This window comes from Seriola aureovittata, chromosome 16 (assembly GCF_021018895.1).
Source record: "Seriola aureovittata isolate HTS-2021-v1 ecotype China chromosome 16, ASM2101889v1, whole genome shotgun sequence".
NCBI lineage: Eukaryota > Metazoa > Chordata > Actinopteri > Carangiformes > Carangidae > Seriola > Seriola aureovittata.
In genome coordinates, this window is record NC_079379.1 from 7,712,521 (window position 1) to 7,734,275 (window position 21,755).

Genomic DNA, 21,755 nt, shown 5'->3' on the forward strand with positions numbered 1-21,755 from the left:
TCCTGAAAGTAATCTACAATAGAATTGATCACAGTTCACTGATTCATAAACATCATGAAATATCTTGACACTAATAATTCACTCATTCATTTTATATAGATCACATAAAGACTACAGAATAAAGCAAAAGACATCACACTTCATAAAGGATTTTATTGTGAAATCATGTTTCTCTTCCTTTAAAGTTTCCTTTTCACATTAAGTTTTTTCTGTTTCAGCAGATAATAAATTGATAAACTTTATTCATTAAAGACAGAAAAAAATAAATAAAAACGTTACAATTAACAAGGAACAAAGGGGAATAAAGATTAAAAAATAAGATTAAAAACAAATTTAGAGACAGTTTATAAATATGAGAGAAAATAATTTTGCCTTTTATCTTATATACATATATATTTGTGAACCTGACGATCACTTAATATAAATGTTACTGTCTCCACTGTTATGATGCTACAGAAATATACATTTTAAGATGAAGGTTCATGTGTGTTCAGAGTTTGTCCTGCAGGTGGCGCTCTCATCTTTCTGCTGACTGACTTCACTGAACCAAACTCTTTCTGTTTGTGTTTAAGATTTTCTTCATTTAAATAAATAAAATTGTGAAGTTTGTTTTATAAATACAAAATAAATAAAACCTGAGCAGCTCAGATTGTTTTTTTAATATAAAATGAGGATTTCAGACAAATCAGAATTAAAGGAGCATCCTTCTGACTTCACATGAAACAAACTGTGATCATATAAAACATCTTCACCGGAAGAACACACACTGAACAGGTGAGATGATGTTTTTTAATATGTTAAATCTACACACACATCTGGGAACATCTGGTCTAGTTCATATATAAAGTGAAGTGAGGATTTATTCTTGCTCTGGTTTTTATTTTCAGCTCCGTCCTCAGCTCCTCTTGTAGTGTGTGAGGGAGGGGAGGATAGAAGGAGGTAAGATGAAGCTCCCCCCAGACCTCCTCCTCCTCTTCAAAAAGACGGTTAAATTGTCCTTTAATGGATCCAACAGCTGTGATACCCCACCCACCCACCCACCCACCCGCCGTCTGCCTCCAGTCCCAAGAGGAAACATTAATCTGCTTCACTCTCCCGTCAGTCACAGGCTCCAGCTGCTCTGATTGGTCAGTGAGGGTCAGATGGTCAGACTCAGATCAGAGCTGCAGGTCCCAGAGAAGGAAAAGGTTTTCATATGACAGACTTTAGAAACAATACATCTTTTTATCTGTCTAATAAAAATCATCTGTCCACCACACAGACACACAGACACACACACACACACACACACACACACACTCACACACACACACACTCACACACACACACACACACACACACACACACACACACACAGACATATATACACTTGTCAAAGTCCTCAGAACTTCCTCTGTGGTACTTCCTGTTACAGTCGGTGTCTCCAGAGCCACATTTCTCCATGATGACACTCTCATCCTTGTCTTGCTGTGTTTCTGAGGACCCATCATTAACACAATGCATTCCCTGATTCTAACCCTGAAACCAGGTCCTAACCTCAAACAGCTATTTAAACCTGTGGGGTCCAGGATTTGGTCCTCACAAAGCTGTCAGACCCCACATGTATATGAGCTCCTGGTTTTCAGATCCCATGAATATAGTAAACCAGACCCAAGCACAAAGACTAAAATGCTCCCTAATGTACGGGAATCATTCCTGCAGCACTCTATTTGTCCATGTTGTGTGAAGACTGAGACCAGACCAGGGGCTAGTTTCACAAAGATATTTCAGACTGGTCTGTGCTGTTGGTCCACACTTAATTGTGCTCACAAATTAGTCTAAACATTAGTAAGACCAGTTCACAAAAATAGAGACTGACACATTTTAAGCCAAAAACATTGGACACCTTACCCCCAGGCTAACTCAAGCCTAAGACCAATGTTACCATGGTAACAATCAAAGACACCTGCACTGACTAGTAGCAACCAACAACAAAACACAGGAGCACATGGCTCATAATTTGTGGTTTGCTAACATTGTTATGGCGAGAGCAAAGAGAAGGGAAAGAGGTTTAGAGACAGCAGCTGCAGTTGTTTTTTTTATTTTGAAAAATGTCTTAATTTATCCAGAATTCATTGTAACACAGTCCAGCATATGATAGTCAAGAATTAAATTACTTTGTGCATCAGATGAATTTAGACGTCTATCTGAAGTCTGACTTTTTGTTACTTCTACGCCACAGTCAAAGTCTATCTTTGTGAAACCGGCCTCTGAACACACCTGAAGCAGGTGTACTGGGCCAAAGCCAAGATTGAGGATGTTAAAGGTTAAACTGGATTCAAACAGAGAAAAGAGTCTCTGCAGTGTCAGTTCTCTGATGGAATCTTCCTTTAAAATGACTAATTCATGTTTTGATTTGTTTATTTCATCTCCTCCGTTTAGTCTCTTTACCCCTCAGATGATCTGATTAGTTCAGAGCCCTGAGCTCAGTCCACAGACAGGTCTCAGTTTAAACTGTCCTTGTGTCATTAAACCATTGTCAGTGTTTACAAGTTTTTATGTTCTGTCTAATTATCTTTATTTAGTTTTTATCAGGATAAACATGTAAACCTTGATATATCCTAGGATGGACATGAAACACAAGACATGAGACACATTTATTATCACACTTGTTATCATTATTCATCATCATCATCATCGTTATTTGCCAGTCTGTAGCTTTAGTTTTATCACCAGCTTAAAAAGACACATTCTTATAACAATTTAACTGAGTTTAATCATCAGAGCTGTATGTGTGTGTGTGTTAGCGTGCTGTCCTTCTATTGTATGTTAGCTCCTCTGAAATATTTACACTCTCCAACCTAAAAGCCTTTGGTTGTCATGTTATTTTTATAAGACACAGATACATGAACACACACACACACACACACTCGCAGGCGATGAGCACGATGGGTCGATGACATCACTCTGACCTCACCAACGCATTTTGTGTGTGTGTGCTGTTGCTGATGATGTCACCATCCTCTCCCTGTCGTGTTTCGATAATAAACAGGAAGTATTTTTAGTTCTGTTGCTATGAGAGCGGCAGGACGATACTCTGTCCTCCTCTTCGTCCTCTACCTCCTGCCCCGACGATGACGATGGTGTGATCAGTTGTGTGCGCATCGAGCAGCAGAGGCCTCACCTGCCAGTCTGTCTGCAGGGCCTTCAGACTGTGTGTTTGTTCACCTGCGTTCTCAAAAATACAGATTTTAATCTTCATCTCTGCACAGTCAGATCCTGGAGCTCACACTCAATATTAACACTGAATCTCTGTCCATCTGTCCAATGAGTCGGGACACAGAGGTTACAGGTGAATCAAAGTAGTCCAGACGTCCCTACAAAGGTTCTCCAGCTCCTCCCGGAGGATCCCAAGGTCTTCCTAGATCAGATTCAGCATGGTCTGCGTCTACACCGGGGTCTCCAACCACTCAGACATGCCTGGAAAACCTCCAAAGGAAGTTGCCCAGGAGGATCCTGACCTGATGCTGAAACATACAAAGGAGCAGCAGCTCCACCCAAACCTCGTGACAAGATGCAGAGATACTTAAACTCCCTCGGCTGAGGCAGCAACTCACTCCAAGGGAGGGAGGGAGAAATCCAGTTCTAGAGCCACTCTCACCCAGACTCCTTCAGATTCAGCTGTAAACCAGCGCAGAGCTCAGTCACGGTGTGATGAAGTCAACAGATCTACATCATCAGAGCCACAGACAGAGACAGTTACAATAAAGTGACAACCAAGAGAGGAGGAGACAGATGGAGAAGAAAATCAATAATCAATAACTTATATTCCCTGTTACATTGTGGTGACAAATGTCGTCTCTGACTGAATCACATTTATTAACAGCAACACAGTCTCAGGAGGACGGACAGAGATCAGACCTGAGACTCCACAGACCAGGTGCACACCCAGAGGAGAGGAGGATGAAGGAGAGGAAGACGGAGGAGAGGAGGATGAAGGATGGAGGAGAGGAAGACGGAGGAGAGGAGGATGAAGGAGAGGAAGACGGAGGAGAGGAGGATGAAGGATGGAGGAGAGGAGGAGAGGAGGATGAAGGATGGAGGAGAGGAAGACGGAGGAGAGGAGGAGAGGAGGATGAAGGAGAGGAAGACGGAGGAGAGGAGGATGAAGGATGGAGGAGAGGAGGAGAGGAGGATGAAGGATGGAGGAGAGGAAGACGGAGGAGAGGAGGATGAAGGAGAGGAAGACGGAGGAGAGGAAGAGAGGAGGATGGAGGGGAGGAAGACAGAGGAGAGGAGGATGAAGGATGGAGGAGAGGAAGACGGAGGAGAGGAGGATGAAGGAGAGGAAGACGGAGGAGAGGAGGATGAAGGATGGAGGAGAGGAGGAGAGGAGGATGAAGGAGAGGAAGACGGAGGAGAGGAGGAGAGAAGGATGGAGGAGATGAGGATGGAGGGGAGGGTGTTGAAGGAGAGGAAGATGAAGGAGAGGAAGAGAGGAGGATGGAGGAGAGGAGGATGAAGGAGAGGAGGATGAAGGATGAAGGAGAGGAGGAGAGAAGGATGAAGAAGAGGAGGATGAAGGATGAAGGAGAGGTGGCGAGGAATAAACGAGGTCGAGGCTTTGAACAGACGCTGCAGGGCTCTGAGTCACAATGAACACATAGACCATCCCCCAACACACACACGGTTACACCCGACACATAGTAACACACACACACACACACACACACACACACATACTAACATACTAACATACATACAGTGTTACACTCACACGCTCTCCTCCTCTCTAATCCTTCCTGTTTTAAATGAGAACAAACTGTAACACTGACCTGGTACACACCGGATCTGAGTGTGTGCATGTGTGTGTGTGTGTGAGTGTTAATAAAAAATGTAACACACCCCCACCCAACCACCATCCACCCCCTCCCCCTCCTGAAACAGAAGCATCAGACAGCGTCAGTGTAAATAATTTATTGACCTCTGATGTGAACATGAATCAGCTTCCACTGTTTTATCTCAGTAAATAACCCAGTTAACACACACACACACACACACACACACGTCTGATTTTTTGTGTTTTCTTTTTTCTTCATCTCTGGCAGCCGGGGCCACATTCACCCTCTGAGGGGCCTCAGGCAGAAGTATGACATGTCCTCAACAAATCATCATGTTTGTAACCTGATCACAGGTTTTCTACAGCCGTGAGATAACTGTCATGGTCAGACGTAGCTGTCACTGTGTTGGACTGAAGGTCCTGAAGATGAAGACCTGATCCCCGTGAAGACCAGGACCGGAGTCAGGTGGTCTCTCTGGTTCCTCATCAGAACCCAAAGACTAAAAACAAATCATGGGAATCATCAGTTACAGACCTGAAGCTGTAACCGGATCTTTTCTCATCGGATGGAGCTAAGCTAACAGTTTCCCTCTGCCTCCAGTCTTTGTGCTAAGCTAAGCTAACCAGTATCACACAGAGATGAATGTGAAACGTGAGAGGATTTATCTAAAACAGTTGGACTGGTCCTTTAATGTGGATCTGGTTTTCAGATGCAGCGACATGCAAACACAGCGTGCAGCAGATTAGTCATCAAGAAATGCTCACACATGCATACATAATCACACACACACTCATGCATTAGGCACACACGCACATGTTGGTGTGTGTGTGTGTGTGTGCTGTAGAGGTGGAGCTGTGTAATGGAGCAATGCTGTTTGTCCTGCCCTACATCTGCTCTGCTCTTCATTGCAGCTCACTGACCTGTGTGTGTGTGTGTGTGTGTGTGTGTGTGTGTGTGTGTCCTCTCACTAACTGATGAATCTCACTCTGGGCTGTCGGCCAATAGTGCAGCTGGATGCATGTGTCATGTGACCAGAATGTGGAAGTGTCATTTCCAGACCTGAGTCCAGAATTATTACTCAGTAAAAGCAGGAGAAGAAGAAGAAGAAGAAAAAGAAGAACAAGAAGAAGAAGAACAAGAAGTAGAAGAAAAAGAAGAACAAGAACAAGAAGAACAAGAAGAACAAGAAGAACAAGAAGCTCCTGCAGTGGTGGAAAGTAACTGTGTACATTTACTCAGTACTGTACAGTAATGAAGTGCTTCTACTTTACATGAGTACTCTACTACATGTATGATACTTGGATATATGTAATCCTGCTGAACAGAGAGTGTGTCAGTATCATAAACTGTTTTGTGTCACAGATTATTATTTTCTGTAGTAATCCAAAAGACAATGTACAAATCCCATCAGCTTTTTGTGGAGGGAACCAGGGTGAGGCTAAGTTAAGGGTTGGACAACTAAAATATATTGTCCCTGCAGCACACTATTAATGTCCCATGTATTACACTAAGACCAACATGTGAAAACAGACCTTATTTGTTGTCACTACTTAACCACTTATTGCATCTCATATCTGCACCTCTGCAAAGGTCCACTACACGTAATTCATGCACAGATGTTAATTGTGACATTTGTTCAAGGTGGCTTGTGTGTTCACCATTAGCAACACACAGTGACACACACGTCTGTAATAAGTCACTTGGTCACATGTTTCTTCTTCAAACTTTTTTTTTTATTTACTGATAAAAAATCAGCCAATGAGGTGAGATGAGTTCATGAAGTTGAAGCAGACATCTGAAATAATGTCATCCCACTGCGGGTTCTTTACCTTAGTTTATTTTGCATGTGAAGACGAGGTGTGGATGCTCAAAACAGAAAATAAACAGTGTTTTTTTTTTCAGCGCCGTTTACCCACAATGCATTGCTGTTTACAGTAATTCAACATCATTCAAAAACATCAACATATAAATATTTAGTTAAATAAAAGAAGCAAGAAAGAAAACATTTAAAATAACTTCATATTTTGACAAAGTGAATATAATGTTAAATTATACAGTGAATCGTCTTTTTAAATGTACATAAACTTTAAAATAAATAAAGATTTCTGTTATCTTTCCACCCACAGAACAATGACTCCATGCTTTTACTTCTGACAGTGTTGTCCTCTACTAACTGAGTTCTTCCTCATCACCATCATGACAAATGTGCAAAAAGAGAAAACGATGGTGAAAACATTGTGACCGACAAACAGAGATAAAGTAAAGTGAATATTTAACGTTACGGTACCAACACAACATGTGACTTTAAACAGAGATTTAAATCATTGTCAATGATTATCAGCTGATATTTGACCAGGGTGAAAAGGATTTTTTTGTTGTCCACATTTCCAAAGATCACATTTCAGTGTAAAAGTGTTTTAATGAAGAAAAACATTTATTTTTCATATATGAGTGTAGGTAACAATTATTTTCATCATTGATTAAAATATTAGTTATGTGTGAATCAAGTGTTTGCTTGAACCAGAACATTTATATATATATATATAATTTTCTGAGTAAAGCTGATAAACTGATAGTGATTTATTCTATGCCAATATACAAATTAGTAAATAATTATATAACTAATGGTTCAGCAATAATTTCTTTGTTTTTCTGTAATGACATGCACATTTCGTCATATCCATAACATTTACATGTCAACACTTTAAATTCCGTCATCTGGTCATGGCTCCAACACAAGTTTAATAATTTGTTCGTATCCATGAGAAGTAACTGTTTCCATGTGTTTCAGCTGTTTATATATGTTGGTCATGATTCAGTTGTCAGAGATCATAATCAAAAATGTTTGTATTGAATTATTTTCTCTCAAAATCGATACTGGTCTCAAACCCAGTATCAGTCCGATGTGCTGATTAAATAAAACTTTATTTGGTAAAACACCGCCGACATGACACAGGCTTTAAAGTGGGTCAAAATCTAATTTTTAGACCTTCAGGATTTCAGTTTTTGCTTTAAATCTGAAGTTTTGCAAAGACAAACTACACATCCTTCAGCTTATTCTCACCCTCCAACACGATAATCCATCCACACTTCCTGTTCTGTAACAGCCCATAACTGATCAACAAGTTAAGTCTTAGAGATGTTTTTCTCTTATTTATATTATTGCTTATTCTCTTTTCATGATGTGGAATATTTAACTCCCTGATTTTTGTTGAAGTAAAAACTCACTGTTAATGTTCATGTGAAAATCTCGAGGTTAAAAACATCAACAGAGAGCTGGAAGTACATTTTAGGAGGGAAATATGGGGCTACAACTAAATTAGAGATTGAGAATTTATAAGAACATTTTAAACGAAATGTCACACATACAGACATAATATATATTAGCAAATAAATCAGGTAACAGGTATTTAAATTCTTAATCATCAGCATCACTTTTCAGTGAAGAAATTACAACAAACTCGCCCCACCCCCGCCGTCCCCCAGTCATGCCCATAGGAAACATAGTGCTCTTCAGTGCCATCATTGAAAAAGATTCCCATTGTAAAAATGTTGAGATCTTCACTTGGAAAAAGTGTCTTCGACAAACTGTCTTTTTTTCTCTTTCAAAAACCCAAATATCTCTTCCCAAAAATTCACAGGGGAAACATCGTCTCTGAAATCAACGGAGAGGCTTTTCACTTCACCTTCAGCAAAAAAAGACAAAGAGAAACGTGCAGCACCATTAGAGAAGGTGAAGGGTGGGGCCTCTCCATTAAAACTGTATTTATTTAAATCAAATGTGACACATCTGTCACACAAAGAGACTTTGTGGAATAAAATGGGCAGCAGAAGTGAGAGGGCGTCTGACTGGTGACAGTCTAGTGCACTGTGGAGGATTAAAGTCATTAAACCTCCTGGGAAGAACTGTAGATTGCTGGTTTCAAAATAATCCACATTTGCTTAAGTGTTCATGTGCATCCCACTGTCCCCGCATTAAAAGATGAAAAACATTTGAGGGGTTGAATTAAAAACTCCTATTTTATGTAAATCTTGTCTCTTTTTGTGCGTGCTGAAAAACATTGCCACTTTCATTGAGAAAATTCATTAATACAACAAATATTTGTGGAAAAAATCCTCATCAAGGGGTCTCTGACTCGTCATCCTCCTCCGGTGATGTTGGCGAGGCGGGCGTGTCGTCCTCGTCTGCTGCCGCGGCCACCGCCGTCGTCGATGTCATCTTTTCGTAGGTCCTCCTGCGCTGCCGCCGCAGCGTCTGGCTCTGCAGCTCCTTCACCTCCTGCAGCACTTCCTGTGCCTCCTTCCATGATGACACGGCCTCCTCCAGGAGGCGCTCGGCTTCAGCACGCCTCCTCTCCACATCCAGGTCCTCCTCCGACAGCAGGGAGGGAGGTGAAGCTGGGAGAGGTGGGGACAGGCCGTGCTTGTCGGGGGTTTTGGACTCGAAGGATCCAGAGAAACTCGGGGAGTTCTTCTGACTCGGACAGGGTGACTCCTTGCTGCTCCCCAGTCGAGGGGAGCCAGCTTCACTGCCACAAGGTGAATCAGATCCTTTAATCTGAGAGGAGTCACATCCTCTGACACATGGTGGTGATTCGGGCAACTTCTGTACAGGAGAGTCGTCTTTGTTGGGACCAGAGGAGCCGGACGATCCCTTGAGGCTTGGTGAACAGACTTTGTCAGAGCTTTTTGATCTAGGAGAGTCGGGGGCTGTGAAACGGGGTGACTCTTTCGGTCGAGGGGAGTCGTTTGCTTTAGCGGCAGGAGAATGGGATCCTCTTGAGCGAGGCGAGTCTGTCCCTTTGGAGCGATTCTTCTTGGCTTTGGATCGAGGAGACTCTCTCCCCCTCAGCCGAGGAGAGTCTTTGCCTCGGAGGCGAGGAGAGTCACTGCTCCTGCTCCTTGAAGATCCTGATGACCTGCTGAAGATGACAACAACAATCAGTTAGACATTGATCCTTTTAAGCTTCACAGTGCAATTTTCAAATATTACCACAGTACACGGTCTGACAAAAACTTGTCTGTCACAGAGTAATGAGAAACAATTGGGCAGATTTCACTGGAATTTACTGCAGCTCCTTCGAGCCTCAGTATGCTTCAAGTGGAGTACTAGACAGAGGGCTTAACAACATCTCGAGGCCCTTTTTGTGTGGTTGAAACGGTGGGGGTTGAAGGTTAGGAATTTCAGATTATGTAACTTTCTTTCCTTGTTCTTTCCAAACTCAGATCACACGTCCTTGCCATGGAAGGAAAGAACAACAAAAGTATGGGATAGCTTAACAGGGGAAGCCATGATGAGCACCGAGATGTTTACAGGTGTCATGAAGTCCTGGTCCGATCACCCAGAAATGTGCTGGTCAATAGGGCTCTGGTGAAGCTGGGTGAGGCTGAGGCAAGCTGATAAAAGCACAAAAGGACTGGAGCTGATCTGTTCTCCACAAGAAAAGACAGGGTTTCATTAAAGTAGACAAACTTTCCATTTTGGCCAAACCTTGTCATTTCCCTTTAGCAGTGGCTTCAGCTCATATATATATATATATATATATATATATATATATATATATATATATATATATATATACATATATATATATATATATATATGACACTGTTGGTAGATATTCCCAGATGATTTAACCTAATGATTTCAGTGACCCCATGTGAGCCTTTCCCTTCATTGTTCCCAAAAACCTGTGAGAAATATCAAGTCACGGACAAACAGACCTCTGTATTGATTTGATATGGGGAGAAAAGTACAGACTGTAGGAGGCTGACAATATTAAATATTAGTGAAAGTTATTAAACTGACCTGGAGTGAGGAGAGTCGGAGCCCCTGAGGTGATGGAGTCGAGGGGAGTCGATGCCCTTCAGGTAAGGTGAGCTGCCTCCTCGTTCCCGCTCTGCTTTGGCTTTCTGCAACTCCTGTCAATCACAACACAAAGTTTTAGACTTTATCGCCTGAAGTTTCCTATGATACAACAGATCAATAAATGAATCGATAAGACTCATGGGTGAAGCAGTCAGACCTGCAGTCTCATCTCCTCCAGCAGCTCCTGAGCTCTCTGCATCCTCTGGGCGATGAGACTCTGCAGCTGACCGACTGGCTGCACTGAAGCCCCGCCCCCCGCCTCCTCTTCAGTCGGACAACGACGAAGGGCAGACCGCAACTCCGAACGAATCATCGCCGGTCTGAGGAAGGGAAGAAGTAAGAAGAGAGGAAGAAGGGTAAAGAAGACAGAGGGAGGAAAGAGACAGATGAGGATCAGTAAGAAGATTTTGAACTTTAAACTTAAAGCAAAAATAGTCATGTTTTTTCTGCAGCATGGAGGTTCATTCTTGACTTTGGGAACATACAGTATATTTTCAGATATGCCCAAAGACTTTGGGATAAGCACTTTGAACCATTACATGAACATTTAGTTTCCATTCCTTCTTAATAATTATCAAACGTTCTATCAGATTAATTTTCTTCTTTCCCTGCTGCCGTTAATTTCAGTCTTTAAGATACTTGAAATCCATCTCACCCTCACTTTAGAGAAAAGTCTGTGCTATACTTTAACGTCTTCACAGGTGGAGGTGCAGTGGTTTTTCCGGGGCATGTCCAACTGGGAGGAGAACGTGGGGCAGTCCTGGAGGGATTAGATATCCCACCTGGTCTAGAAATCACACAGGATTTCCCAGAAGGAACAGGAAGACATGGATGGATGGATTAATCTATTCTACTGTCCCTTTTTATATTTCTTTGTCAAAGTGAATCCCCCAAATGCACCTCGAGTGAGCTTTCAAAACGTCAAAAGCTGCAACTTTATTGTGTCAGGATTAAAATACAACCCTGACAAAACTCAAGGTTACTATATGTTGATGGGGATGGATGAGGTAGGTTTTTGATTCATGAATTTGTTCATATGAGGATCTTTCTTTCTTTGTTTTCATCTTGTCTTAGGTGTGAGTACCTGGAGGAGAGGACTTCATCCATGGAGGCACAGCGACTCCGACCCTGCATGCTGAACCTCTTCCCAGGCTGCGGTGTTCGAGACTGAGTCTGAAGGACCTGAAATGAAACGCTTTTTTAATTAATTCTGATTGAAATAATTTGTATTGAAGATTTGGAGTGAACTGTTTATACGGGATGTGATTTAAAGTGATCAGGTGTTTACATTTGCTGATGAATTTGATCAGAACAACTGTGGGGGAAACGTAAGTCCTGGCTAAGATGGAGGTCACGCACAGAAAGAACGCAGCCACACAGTAATCAGGTTAAATGGTTTACATGGTGCAATTTTCCTTTAGTTCAGTTTATGGAAAGGTTTAAACTACCCCTCTGCAACTGATTGAAAGTTCAATCGATTTGGGCCTGTTTCTCCTTATTGAAGTGTTTATATGGAGCATTTTCTGTTCTGTTTGGGCTTTTAAACAGATTATAATCAGATAATTGGACTCCATGTAAACATACTTCATGTTTTTTTGGTCTTAAATTGAGCACACGAAATGACACAGACTAGATTCAGGTTATAGAGCCATTAAAATCCTACAAGAAAACAGAATCTCATGCGTCTCTGCACCAAAACCGAACACAGACCTCAGTCAGAAATTGGCAATATGTATTTGTTAGAAATAGTCAAACAAAACATCAAATTTGGGCAACTAAACCCAGACATTCCCCAGCAAAGTACTGGATTTCAGGAGTGTGTTGGGTTTGGGAGCGTTACACTGGTGAGCTAACGGTCAGTAAGGGATGATTTAGGCTTGTGCAGATGTATGTTCTGTGTTGGTCAGTCTCAACCCTACATTAACTAATTGATTCATTCATGAAATCACTGTGTATGTTAACATAATGAGAAAAACAAGTAATGATCAGTCGAACAGAGTTTCCAGTGTGAGGATCAGAGTTTTACTTCACCCACCTGCTGGGTCTTGTGGACCTCCAGGTGGGACTGTTTGCCCCAGGAGCACTCACTCCCCCTGGGCAAACTGCCAGTCTTCACCTTGGGCTCCTTGGAGATCACCCTGAGCTTTGAGACATCGGTGCCAGCCCGCTGACGTCCACCAACGCCCCGAGATCCTACAACCGCCACCTGTCCACAGAAATCCCCCCTCTGCAGGTCGACCCGGAAGCTGTTCTCCCAGGATTCCTGAGAGTCGTCATCGTAGTCCGGAAAGAAACCGTCCTCCTCAGCAACCAGGTCGAGGGTCAGCGTGCCATGTGAGGAGGTGGACGCCTGCGATAGGTGATCAAAATGATATTAATGCTAAAAAAGGTTTTGATTAAGAAAGACAGAAAGAGAGAAAATGTTAAATGGGAGAAAGATCCCAGTACCACAGCCATGAGGTGTCCTCTGGTCGGCAGCCGGCGGCCATGAGGGATCTTTGCTCGGTCTCTGGTGGGATGTACCAGCGCACTGTCCTCCTCAATGGTCACCTGGACAGAAACATAGAAACTGACTATAGTGCCCTCTGTAATGTCAAATGAAAAATATATGTTGTTTCATAAACTTGTGACTTCTAAATCAAATGTAGATCATTTATCAGTGGTTATTAAGAAGGTAGATTGAATCTTTATTATGGTCAGTAATTAGTAAGGTCACTTTCAACAAGGTGTTTAATTTAATTCTTAAATGAGGTGATTAAGGGTCATTGAAGTCTAAATGTCAACTGAAAGGCCACCATACCTCATCTAAAACTCTGTTCTTGGCTTTGATGATTGCCACATTGAGGGCATTGACCCATGATTCCTTTTCCTCAGGACTCACCGCTAGAAACACCAGGTTGGGAACCTGCAAAAAGACAAAAACCTTTAATGGGTCTGCTACAATTAATTATACAGAACATGTCAGCTGTGGAGACTTTACCAGACAGACAAAGATAGACCAACAGAAATTCTCAAACAAATGGTGGCAGCCATCCATCAAGCTGAAGTTTATTAATGTTAAGTGAGTTTCAAACTGCCAGTATGATCTCAAATCCAGACTCCTGTAAGATGTTATTCTTATAGCTGATATAAGTAAATTGATTTGATGAAGCTAGTGTAACTCATTTACTTGGTTCGGTTGTTCTTCACTGGTGCTAATGTTCCAGGTTCATTGTTACAAACTTAAAGTTATAGCATTGCTTTATTCTTTAGTGCAGCTTATATAGATCATTTTGTGGAGCAATTTTATATTTAGTGTATTTAATGTGTTTTATTGTTACTAAAGTTATAAACTGTAGCTTCAGTTCTTCAGCAAAGCTAAATCGTTAGCTTTGTGTACTGTATAGTACAACTAATATTTAGTGCAGCTAATGTTTACAGTTGCTGATGTAGCTCAGGTTCTTTAGAAGCGCTAACATTAAGTGTTGGTAATGTTATTCATTGAATGTTCTTTAATATTACTAATGTTATTTAGTGAACTGTAATGTTCATCAGCAAACTTGTTCTTCAGTACATCTAATGTTATTGGTCTTAAATAATATTCTCAGTAGTTCGTAGTAAACTTTAATTCAGTCGAGTTTTTCCTAAATGTCAGTAAAGCTAACACTGAATAATTTTAATGTTTTTGAATAAAAGTGACTAGTGATTTTCAAATATACCAACTTGTGTTTAGAGAGACAGAGAGAGAGACATGGTCACTGGCATTAAATCATAACAGCCAGACTTTTTCAACAACTTAATGGGATATTTCAGATCCACTGTCTTCATATGTTTATCAGTGTGGGAACAAACCACCAGACTTTTTCTGATATATACTTTGATTTCAGTCCTGTATGGCGGCTGTAACAAACTGCAGCAAACTGACATGTGAACATGTTTGGACTCTGCGGGGATTATTCTGCTGTAACTCGTCCTCTGACGGACTAATGGGATTCTGCGGATTAAATCTTTTCAGAGCAGAAAAAAACAACAGCTCAGCCAATCACTGCAGCTGAGTCACGGTGGGTGGGTGATGTTAAATCTGATGCACCAATCCTGAGAGGGATGTAGGAGGAAATCCACCAATGATGTGGCAATATGAGTCAGGGGGGTGCAGTGTAATCCCTGAGCATAGAGGACAGACACGGAGGATGAAGATGAATAAAGACAGAAACACTGAAAACTGAGAGGATGGGCTCAGAGTTTGGTCCTGTCACTGCTGTAACTACATAAAACATATTAAACAGCCATCATGGAAATCTGTTAATGTTTTATCTTTAACCATGAAATCAGCAGAGGGACGGTTTAGGCTGTGAAATCCTCCTCCTGAACTTCAGATTTACAGTAGACTGGCTGTTAAATGAAAATGAAGCAAAAATCTTCCTCAAATCTTTTTAGAAACTCATTTCAGTTTAGGAGAAATTTGAGCATGTTTTTCTGCTTTTTAAATCAATAGTTTAAAGATCATTGTTTTGGGCTCAAACTGCCTCCATCCGCTCTGACATATAGCATCTTCATCTTCCACAAAGACTAACAATTCACTGCTGAGCTGTGCATAAAAAACACTTTAGGTTTAGCAGCATAAAAAGGCTGAGAGCCATGAAGTCTGCTCTAGTTCTCAATAAATAACTTTATTTATAGTTAGAGTTATTGTTGAGTAATACTTGTACAGGTGTATTTGGATACTAGGAGTCAACTGTAGGTAAATAATATTTGTAAAATAGAAAAGAGAATATCAACAATAAAAAAATTAAACATCAAACAGCAGCCATGTTAAATAATAACTAAGTCATTGACTCACAGTGTTTCCCGGCTGTCTGCAGCGAAGGACGGTGAAGCGACTGTGGTTCTTCTTGCTGCGACTCTTTGCTTTCCTCAGCTCCTCCGAACGCTCGTAATCCGCCAGGTCGAACACTTCCTGTGCTTTACGCTCGTCTTTCACCTGGAGACAGAAGAAAACACACACAGGTTTACTTCCATCACTCCCGAGCATTTATATTCAGGCCAACAACTCTCACATTAATACAACCTCAGGCAGTTATTTCGGGGTAACAAGACCAGGCCCCATCTAAATGACTGGGCAGAAAACCACAGCTTCACTTTCAGTGGTCACTGGGACATAAAAACGTCTTGGTTTAAATGTCAGGTTTAATGCAAAGGTTACCCAGAGTGAGGGGGGGTGAGGGGTTACCAGTGATCACTGAACAACATCCAAAGGTCTTGACAGGCTCCATGGGCCCTTAAGACACTAGGGGTCCATGAACTGGTTCCAGGTGACGGCAGGAAGATTGAAGTTGTCCTTGAGCAGGACTACTGACAAAGCCTGGAGCATCACTCCTGTTGCTATAGTTACCTGCAGTTAAGCATACGCCTTGAGGTTTGAACTATAGAGAACAGGATTCTCTGTCGTCTTGGCAGGAAGAGAAAAGAAAAAGAACGATGTGACGACAGAGTGAGAAGCTGTCAATCATCCATGATGGTGACTGCGACTCTGAGGTCTGTTTGGTTTGACGTGATCAGGTTAAAGACGAGGTGAAGTCTGGAGCTGAACACACACGACACTAATGTCAGCTGTGTCCTGTTCGTGACTCTGACAGTGTGGACGATTTTACATGAAAACTGTTTTAAAATGTAAAAAGACCACAGTTGACGGCTTCGTGTCGACAGTCAGAGACTGAGCTGAGACTCACAGATGCACTGACACATAAATAACAGTGTGTTGTCACACACTGTGTAACAGCTGGGTCCACGTCCAACATCACCCGTGTTTCAGTCATCGACGACACGTAGACACAGGCCCAGACTTTATCAGTGTGTAAAGACGTATTAAATGGTTTATTCATATTTAGAGGTTAATGTCAGGTGTTTCCATTTCTGTGGTTCTGGACAAAACAAGACATTTGACAATGTCACCTATGCTCCATGATGTTGTGATGGACATGTTTTACTGTTTTCTGATTATTTCATCTAGAAAATAATTTAAAAAAAAACATTAGTTCATCAGTTACTGTTGCTACACCTGTAAAACTAAACTGTAATGTGTCATTTTTATTTTATGAAACAAGTCCTCACTTTCAAAGACAAGTAGACAGAGGCATCATTTTTCTGATTAAGTAATTATCGGAAAAATAAATATTTCCTGAATAAAAAGAAAGAAATTTTAAGACGAATTTGTTTAAAAAATATCTACCATCCTACAACAATGGATAACAAGGTGGTAACAGATCTCAGAACAGATCACAAAAACCTGCACTGTCCCTTTAATCTGAACCTTTAAACAACTAAAGGTCAAAAACACACACACACACACACACACACACACACACACACACTTTTAAATGCAGATCAAACACATCCATCACTGTTTGTGTGTGTCCTTAAATCCATCTGGGCCACATCAGTGTGTGTTCACATCAACAAGGTCTCATGGGGTCAGTCAGTGTGTGTGTGCATGTGTGTGTGTCACGTGTGGAGGCTGGTGTTGAACATTCGTCAATATCAGTGTCAATACAATCAATACAGTGCCTTGTGTGAACTGATGTCGTCGTCATCAAACCTCTTTGACAGTCAAGTCTGAAAACAAACAGCAGCAGAAGAAGAAGAAGGTGATGATGAAGAAGAACGTGATGTGGACAAAGATGACGATGCATTAAAAGACGATTTCTCACATTCAGACTGAAGATACATTCCTGTTGGTGTCACAGAGTCTGAGTCAGTATTCAGTTAGTCACGTCACATGAGTGTTCAGAGTCACAATAACTTCACATTCACACAGATGACCTTCACACTGTGATCAACACACTCTGTTCATGAGAAGTAAATCATTTCATTTAATGATGCTGGAGTCCAGCGACAGATGAGAGTTGTATCATGATCTTTATTCTAGATGCACAATATTTTTTTCTTGCTGAACTCATTAATACACGCAAGTATTTGTAATTTAGCCAATAAAACCACAGGATTACAGTTACATCACAGCGGCATCATGTGACGGTAGGTCCGTGAAACAAGGAAGTTTTTAAGATAACTGGCAGCACAGGAGTCAGAGGAGACAATGTGGCATGATGTGCTGATCATGATTGTTATGATCGTGCTCTGTATGACATAAGCAACTGCACCAACCTGCAAAATTAATTTCAGTGTAAGCTGCCAGTAAGGTCGTAACTTACCATACCGTATCCTACCATTTCGTATTGTACCGTATGTATGTTAGCGTATCGTATGTTAGCGTATCGTATGTTAGCGTATCGTATGTTAGCGTATCGTATCGTATCATATCTTATGTTAGCGTATCGTATCGTATCGTATCTTATGTTAGCGTATCGTATCGTATCGTATCGTATCTTATGTTAGTGTATCGTATCATATCGTATCTTATGTTAGCGTATCGTATGTTAGCGTATCGTATCATATCTTATGTTAGCGTATCGTATCGTATCGTATCTTATGTTAGCGTATCGTATCGTATCGTATCGCATTGCATCGTATCGTATCGTACTGTGTCGCTGTGTCATGTCGTATGGTTCCTTTCCTGTCGTATAGTTTTGTTTCATGTCCTTTTGCATTGTGTCATGTCGTGTCATATCATATCATGTCATGTCGTACCATGTCCTGTCCTGCCCTGTGGTTTCGTGCCATTTCGTATCATGTTGTATTGCCAGGGATCCACGAGCAACTGTGGAAAAAAGGCTTCTCAAACAGGTCAGTAACGACACTCAGAGAGGAGCTGAGCTGTCAAAAGGAATCGTTCTCAACTTACAGCAGCAAAGTTATTAACTTTACAGAACAAAGGATGAAGTGAGTGTTTAATGTTGGTGCATGCAGGAATGATGTGAAAAAGAACAGATGGATTTAAAAACACACACACACACACACACACACACACACACACACACACACACACACACACACACACACACACACTCTGAACCCTCCCTCAGGCTGCTGCTGTATTAAAATGTTCTGGGTCAACGTTTCTGCTGAACTACAGAAACAAGACGACTGATGATGAAAAAAATGTAATTACATACACACACACACAGTCGTGGGTTAACATGAGTCATTATTCTGCTGCTCAGTTCACTTCAGTCAACAGAAGCAGAAACAACAGAAATAAAATCAGAAGAACTCAATGTTTCTCTGCTGCTGAAGGTAAAGCTCCTTTACATGAACCCTACAGACAAACAAACAAACATGTCAAATGACTGACAATATTTCAACTAAAAATGAACAAAATTTAATTTTCATTGTCCCTTTGGGTTTGAAGTGTCAGCTGTTAAATATGTGTCTAAGCTCAAACTTAAAAACCTGGAATAAATCCATGTAGTTTGGTGCAGCCTCGTCATGTGTAAATATTATGAGATCTGGAAGCATTGTGTCTGCATTTACACTTTTATAAGAAGCTTTTGTTAATGAGATTTTATCAGCTGATTTGCTGTATTATAACACTTCCTTCAGTCTAGTGCAGTCACCTGTTTTATTCCTACAGACACCTGTTTCTAGAAAAGTCTTGAAGCAAAGAAACAGAGTGAAATATTCTTGCTGGCAGATTTTTTCACTTTTGCCTCACCCTGTTTAAGACAAGTTTTAGCACTCAAATATAAACGAGGTATTTCATGAAAGGGGAGCTTCTTTTCAGTGTGACATGTTGATGATAATAATCACTATAATAATCTGCAGATACTCAGGTTTGTACTAAACTCTGAGCTAAAGTCTTAGAAAACAGAGGAGAAAGTGTCTGAGTCAGCATCACACAATCGTCAGTGAGTGTACACTTACATAACACACTGTTATATAATGTAGAACTGCAGAGTCAGTGTGAACGCTCAGCACAACCTGCTGTACCTGTCCTCTGGGAGGCGTTCAGGGACTCAGCGACGATCTGAAATCAGTGAACTCTGATGTTCAGGAATCAAACCTGGAAGACGACGCAGTCTTCAAACACTGACAACATGAAAACAAACCTCAGTCTCTGCTCTGAACGACATGAACGTAACGACGATAAGCCCAAGAAGAACAGAGATGTTCTGTCCACACAGAATTCATCCCTCTTTCCTTTCTAACCTCATCCTCTCTTCTTTCCATCCTTCCTTCATGCCTTTGCCTTTCCTTCATCCTCGCTTCCTCTCTTAGTACATAATCAGATTCATTTGTCTTCTGAGATCAGACAGCTATATCCAGTTCGACCAGTCAGCTTTTTGTGTGTGTGTGTGTGTGTGTGTGTGTGTGTGTGTTTGTGTGTGTGTGTGTGTGTGTGTGCGTGTGTGTCTGAGGTCACAGAGAATCAAATAATCTCTCTCTTTCTCTCTCCCTCTGTCAACTCGTCTCTCTGGTCTTTATAGGGACGTGAAGGTGACATCACAGGTCACATGATCACACAGGCTGACTGTGCTGTTCAGAAATGACTCGTCATTGTCAGAGGGAGGAAGCTTTCACTTCTTCTCTGATTCAACAGCATCACATTTATAGACTCAGAGAAGTAAAGCTCTGAATCTTTAAAGAGTTTCTATTTTTTTTTCCTGTTATCAAACCAACAGTTTGTTAGAAACACACAGACTCAGACCGCAGGGGGTTGAAAATCCCAACTAATCACACACACGAGGAGAAACCTCACAGATGTTCTTCTCTAATCTCGAACATGCTCACAGGGAGCAGCGCAGCACCTGACGCTGAGCTGAACTGTGCTGAGTCTCAGTACGAATCCTGGTTCTTACATATGATCTAGGCACACATCTTTTCTTTTCTTTGTGTTTTCAATCCAGGTAAAAACAGACCTGAAGGTTCAGCTTTAGAGATTTCTGTCAGTTTCTTCTTCTTCTGCTCTGGCTTCCACCTGTGAACACGACACCAACCTGCTCCTCAGTCCAGCACTGAGACCCACAACACGTAAAACTTGTCCCACACTAGATCCCAGTTTAATGTGATTTGGAGGACATTTTCATAATGTTCCTACTCTTACAGCTGTTTTCACATGTGGCGGGTATCAAGAACCGAGCAGGTGCTCCTGGTGCACAGGTAAACACTGACCCCTGTCAGGGACTGGACTCCACAAAGAGGCTCGCTGCTTCGTTCAGTTGATTTTAAACTGGCTGAACTGGTTTCAGATCAGTCCTGGATGAGGACTCACCTCCTTGTCAGAGATGAAGAGGTGGTCTCCTCTCAGCACCACATATCGGTTCCTCCACAGTTCTCTGAAGATCCCTCGACCGCAGAACTTCCTTATCCAGCCGACCTTCTCCGGCTGCTGGACCACCGGCTGACCCGAGTCCTGAACGCCCTGAAACGCACAACAACAGGGGTCAGAGAAGAACTGGAGAAACCATCAAAGACTCATGAAAACATCTGAGGAACCAGCAGATAAAACCAGAAGCTGCTCAACCATCCGAAACCCAGATGGTTTACCGTGAAGATAACGACAGGAACCAGGATCAAGCCACGAGTCAGAAGTCAGGACGTCTCAGTGAGAAAGGTCTGAAAATTCAGACTTCAGAGAAACCTGTCTGAGGAAAGACTCAAACTGCTGAGAGACGTTTGAGTTTCTGAAGGAAGGAAGGAAGGAAGGAAGGAAGGAAGGAAGAAAGGACGGAAAGTCACAAACATGGAGATGGAGCAAACCTGAATGAGGAGAGAAAAATCATCTCTGTTTGTTTTCTTCCTCAGTATCTGATCTAACAGAACAATCTCCACCTGGAGGGACTTCAGCTTCATTAAACTGGTTTCTGGTTCTGTTCTCTCACAGATCCTGGTTCAGGTTCAAGATCCAGGTCTGGTTTAATACAGGAACCGTTCACAACCTGTTTATTTACATTGAACCTACGCCACCATCTTTCACTAACCTGAACCACAGACGGGACTCTGGATGTGAACCTGGTCTCTGCTGACTGTGAGGTGTCTGTGTCTGTCTGTCCTTCACTGTCTCTGCTGCCTGACATTAAACTTCACTGTGTCTGTCTCCACTGACCAGAGTCCCTGACGTTCCCTGAATGAACCTTTCAGACATGTTGAGGATCATAAAGAGACGATGGAGCATGATGAGCATCACATGATCC

General features: G+C 41.7%; 1 protein-coding gene across 3 annotated transcripts in view; it reads right to left on the minus strand.

Moving 5' to 3' along the window:
* Positions 1 to 6,531: 6,531 nt before the first annotated feature.
* plekho1a (pleckstrin homology domain containing, family O member 1a) overlaps positions 6,532 to 21,755 on the minus strand; it is a 16,560-nt gene continuing 1,336 nt past the window's right edge. The window contains exons 2-10 of one of the 3 annotated variants that reach the window (XM_056400313.1): positions 20,834 to 20,983; positions 15,509 to 15,649; positions 13,490 to 13,594; positions 13,138 to 13,239; positions 12,725 to 13,039; positions 11,774 to 11,871; positions 10,847 to 11,009; positions 10,630 to 10,742; positions 6,532 to 9,739 (exon numbers count right to left, since the gene is read on the minus strand). In XM_056400313.1, the coding sequence (XP_056256288.1) occupies positions 8,941 to 9,739; positions 10,630 to 10,742; positions 10,847 to 11,009; positions 11,774 to 11,871; positions 12,725 to 13,039; positions 13,138 to 13,239; positions 13,490 to 13,594; positions 15,509 to 15,649; positions 20,834 to 20,983 (1,986 nt within the window). In that variant the 3' untranslated portion in view covers positions 6,532 to 8,940. Of the gene's footprint in view, positions 9,743 to 10,629; positions 10,743 to 10,846; positions 11,010 to 11,773; positions 11,872 to 12,724; positions 13,040 to 13,137; positions 13,240 to 13,489; positions 13,595 to 15,508; positions 15,650 to 19,770; positions 20,092 to 20,833; positions 20,984 to 21,755 lie in introns of those variants that run through there. The other 2 variants (XM_056400312.1, XM_056400314.1) reach the window with 2 other exon arrangements.